At 38.9% G+C, this 11,108-nt stretch overlaps 1 protein-coding gene across 2 annotated transcripts; it reads right to left on the reverse strand.

Annotated features, from left to right (window-relative positions):
• Positions 1-2,523: 2,523 nt before the first annotated feature.
• Positions 2,524-6,076, reverse strand: aimp2 (aminoacyl tRNA synthetase complex interacting multifunctional protein 2). 2 transcript variants are annotated; one of them, XM_046865440.1, is made up of 4 exons: positions 5,748-6,076; positions 4,810-5,016; positions 4,389-4,623; positions 2,524-3,436 (listed from the first exon to the last, which is right to left on the reverse strand). In XM_046865440.1, the coding sequence occupies exons 1-4, from the start codon at positions 5,760-5,762 to the stop codon at positions 3,048-3,050; spliced, it is 846 nt and encodes a 281-aa protein (XP_046721396.1). In that variant the 5' UTR covers positions 5,763-6,076; the 3' UTR covers positions 2,524-3,047. The 2 variants fall into 2 exon arrangements, with proteins under 2 accessions (XP_046721396.1, XP_046721395.1); XM_046865439.1 differs by having other exon boundaries at positions 5,637-6,060.
• Positions 6,077-11,108: the final 5,032 nt, after the last annotated feature.

Here is an 11,108-nt window from a genome sequence, read left to right on the forward strand (position 1 = left end):
CACCACCCTCACATACTTCTCTGCCACACCTGACTTCCTCATACAATACCACAACTTCTCTCTCGGCACCCTGTCGTACGCTTGCTCTAGATCCACAAACACACAATGCAACTCTTTCTGACCTTCTCTATACTTATCCATCAACATTCTCAAAGCAAATAATGCATCTGTGGGGCTCTTCCTCTGCATAAAACCATACTGTTGCTCACAAATGGTCACCTCTTCTCTCAGCCTGGCTTCCACTACTCTTTCCCATAACTTCATGGTGTGACTGATCAACTTTGTTTCCCTGTAGTTACTGCAGGTCTGTACATCTCCCTTATGCTTAAAGATCGGTACCAGCACACTCACTCTCCATTTCTCAGGCATCTTCTCACCTTCCAAATTTCTGTTAAACAATCTTGTTAAAAACTCCACTGCCATCTCACGGAAACAACTCCATGCTTCTACCAGTATGTCATCTGGTCCAACCGACTTTCCACTCTTTATCCTCTTAATTGCTGCTCTAACTTCCTCCTTACTAATCCTATCCACTTCCTGCTTCACCCTCTCCACACCATCCAACCTTCTCTCTCTGTCATTTTCCTCGTTCATCAGCTGCTCAAAATACTCCCTCCATCTTCTCAACACACTCTCCTCATTAGTCAACACATTTTCATCTCCATCCTTTATTGCTCTAACTTGCAGCACATCCTTCCCTGCTCCCCTCTACCTGTACAAATCCTTTTCTCCTTCCTTACTGTCCAACCTCTCATACAGCTCTTTATATGCCATTTCCTTGGCTTTTGCCACCTCCCTCTTCACCTGCTGCCGCATCTCCTTGTACTCCTGTCTTCTTTTCTCATCACTCTGTCGATCCCAATTCTGTTTTGCCAACTTCTTTCTCCTTATGCTCTCCTGCACTTCCTCATTCCACCACCACGTCTCTTTGTCTTCCTTTCTATTTCCAGATGTTACACCAAGTACCTTTCTAGCTGTTTCCCTATTCACTTCTGCAGTAGTTGCTCAATCATCCAGCACCTCTTCACCACCACCAAGCCCCTGTCTGACCTCTTCCCTGAATCTCACACTGCAGTCTTCCGCCTTCAGTTTCCACCATCTTATTCTTCTTTCAGTCTTTAGTCTCCTTCTCTTCTTCTTCACCTCCAAAACCATCCTACAGACTACCATCCGATGCTGTTTAGCTACACTGTCCCCTGCCAACACCTTACAGTCTCCAATCTCCTTCAGGTTGCATCTAATACATAGAACATAGTCCACCTGTGTGCACCTTCTGCCACTCTTATACGTCACCCTATGATCCTCATTCTTCTTAAAATAAGTGTTCACCACTGCTATTTCACCCCTTTTAGCAAAATCTACCACAATCTGCTCTTCCACATTCCTCTTCTTAAAGCCATACCTACCCATCACCTCCTCATCACCTTTGTTCCCTTCACCTACATGTCCATTGATATCTGCCCCGAATACCAATCTTTCATTCCTAGTTACACCTTCTACCACTTCATCCAACTCACTCCAGAAGTTTTCCTTCTCCTCCATCTCACAACCCACTTGTGGAACATAAGCACTGATGACATTTATCATCACCCATTCAACTTCCAGCTTCACGATCATTACCCTATCAGAAACTCTCTTCACCTCCACTACACTCTTACTGTACTCTTCCTTCAGAATCAACCCTACACCATTTCTTTCCATCCACACCAAGATAGAACAATTTAAACCCACCTGCAATGTGCCTGGCTTTACTCCCTTTCCACTTGGTCTCCTGAACACACAACATATCTACCTTTCTTCTCTCCATCATATCAGCTACCTCTCTCACTTTACCAGTCATAGTACCAACATTTAAATTGCCAACATGAACCTTCACTCCCCTACACTTCTTCGTTCCCTGCTGTCTCTGTAGACGTCTTCCTCCTCTCCTTCGGCCAACAGTAGCCCAATTTCCCCCGGTCCCTTGTTGGCTAACGAAACGTGTGGCGGTCGTTGGTAACCCGGGCTTCGACCAACCCGGTACAAATTTCTCTTTTGTGATCCACATATTTGATTTGGCACGTTTTACGCTGGATGCCCATTCCTAACGCAACCCTCCCTATTTATCCGGGCTTGGGACCGGCACTAAGAGTGCACTGGCTTGTGCAACCCTAATGGCTGGGTTCCATGTCATTGTATTTTTATTAAATGGTTTCCAAATTATATTGAAATAATTACAATTTTTATTTGATGCCCCTGGACAAAATACACGTTTTAAAAAAACACCAATAGCAAGTCTGGTGAGTATGTTCCTTTAGGACAAAATAAAGAGTGCTCGGACTGATGCATACTCTACCATTTAATGATGGTCTTAGAGATATGATGCTACTGAGAGCTGAAAAGGTCGTAAGATATAAGCATGGGAAATAATTTAGTAGACATCAGAGACAAAAGAATGACTGCGCCATCTACTGGCTCAACACACATGTTGCAAGCTTGGTGTATAAAAACAGTACATTCATTTTCACAAAACAGACTACAAAGTAAGTTTTCCCAGTGTGAAAATCTTTAATAGGCTTTAAGAAAAAGACGTTACAAAGTATCTGCCATAAGTCTTATACACTTCCAGTAGGTCCTCTGTATCACATCGGGAATCACTCATCAACACGAAATAAGATTTAGCATTAACATAGTACTCACACTACAGTATCATGTTAGGCACCATGTGGCAGGAGACAGCATTCACACCCAGAATTCACTTTCAGAAATGCCAGCTCAATGCTATAAAAGCACTGTGAATAAGACAGTGGTCTGGTTTCTTATACATTTATTATAATGACCAGAATACATAAATATTCATATAGTACTGTGTATGGACAGGCTTTCATTTGAAGCTCACCTGCTCTGAGGTTTGTTGTAAGAAAAAGAAAATAACTGGGCAGATCTGAGCTCTATCAATCACTGATGCACCTTTAGTGTGAAAAATTCCATGTAGAATATTATGACATTTGCTCTTTATTTTACTTTCACCTTTCATCTTAATCTTAAACCCATTGTAGGAGACTTATTCACAGCAGCAAAGGGGCGATGCAGTGGAAGTGCTCAAGGTTCCTGCAAGCCTGGAGCCAGCGCTGCACATTGGCAGGAGTGGACAAGGCCTGGCCTTCTCGAAGGATGCAACACGCACATACAATGTCGGCTAATGAGGGCTCATGGCCCAGTAGCCAAGCCGAGCGGCCCAGAGCACTGTTGAGTGAACGCAGCACAGCAGCCCGCTCCTTACTGCCCCCCTCTGCCAACTGAAAGAAGGCTGTATCCACCCAGCTGTCCAACTGTGTGGCAACAATTGGATCCTTCGGCTCAAGCCCCAGCAGCCGGAACAGGAAGCGTGCCACATTGGCCTCGCCTTCAATGGGGCACATACTCTGTGTGCTGTACTTCATCTGTACTTTTGGCACTAGATGAAAAGAGGGATCACATATATATATAAAAAACTACGCAACATACGTCATTGTTTTACATTTGTCTATAAAATATAAAATGTGTTGCAATTATGTAGGAACCAGAACTAAAACAATATTGTTTTTTTTTTTTTCATGTTTACGATAGAATAATTAATATTCATTATTACTTGATAAAACAAATCACCAGTGCTGATTGTATTATTACCAATAATGTATTATTACCAAACAGCTATTCAGTAACAACTCTGATAAACAATAAATGTGTTTGTGTTAGTTCCTAAATAAGTTTACATTCCAAGCAAATAGATCTGCTTTCATATGCTACTCTTGTGCAGCTCAAGTCACAACAGTTACTCAGGTTGTGATTTGATCATAGCTGCCATATCACCCCACCACCAACTATATAATTACAAAATCAAGTGATATTGTGTGTAAATAGGAGGTGGTATCAAAAAGGTTTGAGACTAGTTTTGTAACTTGCTGACAGATGGCAGCACAAGGCTGCATGCACAGTCACATGAAGCGCCGATCTCCATAAATCAGTGTTCCAAAAAACGTTTAAAAAAAGAACACTTCCAGGACAAATTCCAGAAGTGGCAGGAATGCTGGGAGTGCTGCATTACTGTTAATGCTACTACTTTGTAGGTGATAAAACATAGATAAATGAAGTACTTCCTTGCAAACAAAGTTAGTTTCGAAACCTTTTAATACCACCTAGTATCTGTGTAAAACAGTATATAAAATTAAATCACTGATATATAGATAAGGATCTTTTCCATATTCTTAATCAAACCTTCATGCGTTCATGTCAAAAGCCATATTTCCCAGCCATAAACAAAGACGTCCAGGACAGGATGAATCAGATGAATTCCGCTGACAATTTTTGCTGCCAAATAAAACAAAACAACCTTGAAGACTCATTCTCTTCCTTGTCCTTTCACTTACCATCTTTCCATATAAGTGTAAAACCCAGCTGGAACTGTTGACGGCTATAGCTCTCAGCATGGCGTGGCCCTAAGCATGTAAGCAGTTGAGGGGGGACACTGGAGATGGACGAATGCGTGTGCACAGAGGAGAGCACACGGTAACTCTGGCACAGAAGCCCGTGCAGCACCAACAGAGAAAGTGGTGGGCTGGCAGGGTTGGCATTGATCACGATGTCCCTCAGAGCACCTGGATCCTAAAGCATGAATACAGAAAGCATTATATTCACCTTATTAAAAATTTCACTGCCTTTACCTCAGCTTCATCACAAGTTTCGTCACTGTGACAGAGAAACCGCACAAACCACAACGAGATTATATATATATATATATATATATATAAGGACACAACAGACAGGCACAATACAGAGGAATTGGCTCACCTTTCCGAGAAGAGCATCCAGATCTGCCGTGCCTGTAAAGGAGGACGCTGTAGTGGTCTGTGACAGAGTTGAAACATCCATGTCAGCATCTGGAGTAGTGACTGTCTTTGCCAGGCCATCCACTGCTGCTTTCAGCTCATACAGCTTCCGCATGATCTCGTCCTGGCGAACCTCCAGAGCTTTGAGGGCAGGATCCACTTCGCCATTCTAAAAAAACAAATGACATGGGCAATAAGAAACAAGATACAAGATACCACTTTTCCATGATATATATCTGAAGCAAAAAGTCTGGCCAATTAATCAGTTTGCCTCAGAATTCTTAGCATGGTAATCAAACACAAACTAAAACTATAACAGATAGCAACCATATTAAAGCAATGAAAGGACCTCAAAAACAGGATCAATCAATATATGATATAAGAAGGGATCATTTTTGCCTGTTTCTGAATAGTCTGTACAATACAGAACACTTTTGATTACTTTCACTTGACACAACAACGTTTTGATTTATTTAATATCTGTGGTAGGTCAGAACCTTGCTTAGATGAGTTTAAACAGTCTTGCACCTCAGACTGTCAAGTGAGGAAAGGATCCTGCGCAAAATGTGTGCACACATGAACACATCGAATGCAAAAATTGCCCATAAGTCAGGTCAGTTGCATCAGCCTGCTTTATTAAACGAAAGCGCGTGCTGCTGTTTACACGCTCGTTTGCAGGACACTGAAGGTCAGCTTGTTTCATCGACAGAAAGTTTGCCATATTAACCCTAAAAAAAACCCGATCAGCTTTTTTGAAAGCACGGACAGCTCCGTTATAAGAGGATTTACCTGAAGCGCGTGTTCGGCACAGCTGCTTCCGGGCTGCGCGTGGATATTCGGTAACTTGTACATGCACGTCGGTAAATCAATCTTTATATCCCCCGGACATATGGGCTTTACCTTGTACATGGGCATGATGTCTGACTCCAGAAAACTGAATACGAACACAAATCCGAGAGCAAACTAATGCTATGGGGTTTTGATCGAATTCACTACTGCTTCTGCAGGACCAAATCTCGAACGGAAAAAAAGCTGAATATCTGTGACGTCACTTCCTCCGAAAGTAAAAGTCTATTCAGATGAGGCGAGTTGTTTGACAGGTTCTGTTTTGTAATTCATGCATTTATAATTCAGCCTCGAATTAAGAGATATTGGGCTTCCTTTATGACCATTTAAATCTGTGTATATAGAACTTACTTAATAATATTAATAAATTTAGCATACATCCATATTATTTTTGTTGGCCTTTTAAGCAGTCGGTCGAAAGCGGTGCACTGTGACGTCACAGAGGTATCTTATCATGAATGGTAAACTGTGAATCTCCCTCTAGTGGTGAAGCGTGGAAATACAACTGAAGGGGAACGCTTTCCTACAATCTGCAATAACCTTAAAAGCTTCAGACGCCTCCACATGCCTCCTTAACAAGTTAATCACAAAACAATCAAAAAGTATTGTTCTTTGTGGTACATACATGGCCTTTACACAAATGTTTTTAATAGATATTTAATCTACAGGTCTCTAACAACACATTTTCAGAACATGGGACACTCGTCCATTGTTTTGTACACGTTTAACCTCCATTTTCTCATTTTCTGCTGAATTCCCTTGTTGCTTTGCATTTACTTTTTATAGATTTATTGTTCTCCATCCACTGGCTTGTCGTTCTTTCCACTTCCCAAATATAAATTAAAAAATTTATTTGCCACAAACACAACCATACATAATACAACATGCAGTGAAATGTTTTGTGGCTTACAATTAAATAAAAAAAAATACAACTTAAAGAGTTGAATAAAACATTTACTTTTAAAGAGTAAAAATAGAATAAGTTACAGTGTAATAAAATATCATTGCAATGAAAATAAAACCGAATTTATAGTATACGGTATAACAATAATGCAAGTAGAATATATACAAATGAAGCAGCATTTATATTCTGGAAATTGGGGCCAAGGTAAAAAAAAAAGAGGTTAAAGTGGAAAAAAATTCAATCAGGATATTTTGTTTGGGATTATTTGTGGTTTGGAGCAGTCGTGATGACAGCATCAACCTCACCAGCACCATCTTAGAAGTTGTTTTGTAGGTAAACGGTGCACATTTACCTGTCTGATTACATAACAAAAAAAAATATGACTTTTTTGAACCCGGTGACCTTCTTCCATTGCAAGGAAAAAGAAAAAGGACCAGTTACAAAGGAGAAATCACTCTTTTTCGTATGACACTGAGAAGATAATGAGGCATTAATTATTTATAGTAGTGCATATGATATATTTTGGTTGCCAGGTTCCAAAACAGGCTGAGCTGGTCAAACCTGCAGTCTAATTGTTCAAGCTGGTAATGACTTGCTGCTGGTAAATGCCCATTTCTTATTACTGCTAGCAATGCTACATAATAAAGAGATATGTTCTCGGTGTTAAAAGACATGATTACTGGATTAAACTGGTTACTTGTAATGACTCTAAAATACGCCATATGGCCAAATGTATGTGGACATCTGATCAAACACATTTGTGCTTTAAAACATCCTGTTTCAGATTTAGACACTCTTAGCTATGATAATTATCATCACTCTTCTGGAATGGCTTTCCACATGGCTCTGGATATTTGACTATTCAGCCACAAGAACATGTGCAAGTTTGGTGATTTTTTTTTCCTAAGTGGGTGAGAAGACCTGGGCCACAGTCGGCACTCATCCCAAAGGCGTGGTGGGGTTGTGGTTGAGGTGCAGGCTACTCAAGTTTTTCATTTACATTTTACATTTACATTTGCGGTATTTATCAGACGCTCTTGTCCAGAGCGAATTACAAAAGTGCTTTGAGTCTCTATCAATGAATAAATCCACACTGGTACGCTAGATTACAACTTAAGTTGTTAAGTTAACTCTGTTGAGAGGTTGTTTTTTTTCCCCCACTTCAACCATGGCAAATCATGTCTATGAACTTTCCTTTGTGCTCAAAACAGCAGCTAATACATCAGACAGATAGACAGATAGACATAGATAGATAGATAGATAGATAGATAGATAGATAGATAGATAGATAGATAGATAGATAGATAGATAGACATTCATTGTCATTGAATAGTACAGATACATACGCAACAAAATGCAATTAAATACTTAATGGTCAACCACTTTCCACTGAGCACCTGATATATTTACATTTACATTTGCGGCATTTAGCAGACGCCCTTATCCAGAGTGCTTTGAGTCTCTAGTAATGAATAAATCTACACTGGTACACTAGATTACAAACTTAATATAAATATAAGTCTTGAATTCTACAAACCAAACTTGGAAAGTGCTAATTTCAGTTAAGATAGAAGTTAAGTGCTAATTTAAGTTAAGATATATGTGTCTCCACAGTGTTCACTGCATGATAGAATGTTCTTTGCATAAATCTATTTAATTAATCACTATCAGACCATTTCAGGTGACTACCTCTTGAAGCTCATCAAGAGAATGCCAAGAGTGTGCAAAGCAGTAATCAAAGCAAAAGCTGGCTACTTTGAAGAACCTAGAATATGACATTTTTCAGTTGTTTCACCCTTTTTTGTTATGTATATAATTCCATATATAATTCCACATGTGTTAATTCATAGTTTTGATGCCTTCAGTGTGAATCTACAATTTTCATAGTCATGAAAATAAAGAAAACTCTTTGAATGAGAAGGTGTGTCCAAACTTTTGGTCTGTACTGTATGTTCATTGACACAAATACTTAAATTTGAGAAAAGAGCAAAGGATTTTGAGCAAAAAACAGGCTTTTGCAAGAAATCCAATGTATTGTGCTGTTTTTACACATTGTTTTGAGAATGCAGACAGAGTCAGCAGTGACAGAACCTCTAGTGGAAAACATGAACCTAACTCTATCCAAAAAGCATTTAGCACCCATACAGAGCTAAAATCATTTGCATAATATTTGAAAGCTTTCTTTTGTAAATTTTACACAAATACACATTGTTGTCAGAAATACTAAATAAACTCAACGACATTCAAATACGTGTTGAATTTTAAAAACAGTCACAAGATGCAAATTAGTTCCAGCATAGATTGTTTAAATTCAGGTAGCTGCAAGTCATAACTGAATGAATGGATTCACGTGAAATTGAAAAGCCATGTTCAAAAGATTGTAATGATGTCTACAGAGTTTTGGTCATGCACAAGGGCAGGGGTTCAAACTGGAACTTGGTGTATAACATTGCTGTGCCAATTTAAGTGGGTTTTTGATGAATACTGTGTTGCTATGGCCATCATACAATTAGCTTTCAGCAGTGAGTCAGCATTGAGTAACTGTGCATTCTGTGAATTCTTTAGCGTTCAATGCTAATTTCTGAAGAACGAGCCATTGGGAATGCTACTTGCCTTTGCCAAGAACTTGGAAAGTAGGGTTGCTTCTGCACTCCTCACTTTCAGAGTTTCTTAACCACAGCTGCAAGACATGTACACGTCATGTTAATCTCATTAATTTGGTGTTCAGGACCCACCTTTTCTCTTTTTACATGTATTTTTAATTTATCTAATTGGACTTATTTCCATTCAGTTGCATTTACATTTTAATGACACCTTGTTTGCTGTTTTAAAAGAAATTTCCTTTTTTTTATTGATTAAACTCCTAACAATAAATAATGTTGTTTTATGCTGCTGTCCACTAGAGGGCAAACACTTACTATGTTTCAGAGTAATTACAGCTAAACACCAGAGATCTTCGTCAGTTCTATGGAGTATAAACCTTTTCTGCTGAACTTGCTGCAGTATAGCATTAGCAAATGCCAGCCTTTTCTATCAGTTAGTTTATACAATGTCATCACACTCTGCCGGAATGAAGACAACTAAAACTTTACAATATGGAAAAACTCAATTTAATTTCAAATTAGCTGCGATCATGTTTCTCAGTGTGTTGTGTGTTTTATCTCTCATAGCCATTTAAGTTCTTCTGAACTTGGAGTTGTCATGTAAAGTTTTTATTATTTCTGAATAACAATCATATATATATTTTTTAAAATATGAAATTTCTTGTTTTGTTTTGTTTTTTTGCAATAAAAAAATCCTTTAAAAACGAACTTGTGTTCTGTATTGCTGAGTGTGTGTTATGTGGTATCAGCGTTGTGATAGTGACTGCTTGTTCTCTAAGCTTGATCGAGTTGGTCTGTTTTACACCCAGATGTCTGTGCTAGCACTTTTACTGCTGAGCTTAGAGAAACGCCCCCAGTTTTTTTTAGTGTTTTTAGTGATTTTAGTGTGTAGGCTTTTTGATTGTGGTAGGGACCGAATGTCCCCACAAGGACAAAACTGTCAGATGTTTCTATCCTTGTGGGCACATTTGGTCCCCGCCAAGATCCAAAAACATGCCTACACACTAATACACACTAAAACGGCAATGTAAAGGCAAGGTTTTAGATCATTGTGGGGACCAAATGTGCAAAAAAAACCCCAATACTGTCAGATGTTTCTATCCTTGTGGGGACATTTGGCAGTTTTCCAGGTGTGTGTGTGATTGTGTTTGTGTGTGTTGGCAGGAGTATATGTTATTAGATACTTAAGCACTAATAGATACCATGCTGCAGAAGTGATTAAAAACAATAAATTGTCTCCACTGGTTTTATTAGAACTAAAGTCTACTTTAAAGTGTTAAAGAAATTAAACAGAACTGCATTACACTGTGAACTGCGATCCTTGTCCTGATACCAGAAGGTTGAATGTCCTGAGAGAACTAAAAGAGAAATTTAATTAAACTCCTCAACTGAGTTTGGTATTTCAACAGGTTGTTAGGCTTTAATAATTCACCAGTGAGGTCTTGGAGACTTGACAGAGACCACTGTTGAAATACACCAGGAAGTAGTGTGTTGATGTTTACAAGCTTTTACAGGGTGCCAGCTCTTTGAACAAGCTTGACAATGCCAGTATTCCACAAACAACCTCTCAACAGTTTCCAGGTAAATAGAAATGAATCTACACTAGAAAACAAGTAGTCTAATCAGCCAAAAAGCTGATAAACTGGAGTACTAGTAAGAGAAAGGTTCAATATTGTACAGAAAATTAGTTAATATCAATAACACACATATTGTTGCAACAGGTAAATTGTGAAAGAAAGTAAAGCTTACTAATTGTAGTAATTAGTAACTTAGTAATACTTGTCTAAATTGGTTAAACTGGAAAACAATCAATAAAAAAAGCAATATTTGTATGTAGATATATACTGTATATATCTATATCAGTGGTGGGCGGTCAGGGCCAGCAAATCCTTCTCTGCTGGCCTAAAC

Source organism: Silurus meridionalis, chromosome 14 (genome assembly GCF_014805685.1).
Source record: "Silurus meridionalis isolate SWU-2019-XX chromosome 14, ASM1480568v1, whole genome shotgun sequence".
Lineage (NCBI taxonomy): Eukaryota > Metazoa > Chordata > Actinopteri > Siluriformes > Siluridae > Silurus > Silurus meridionalis.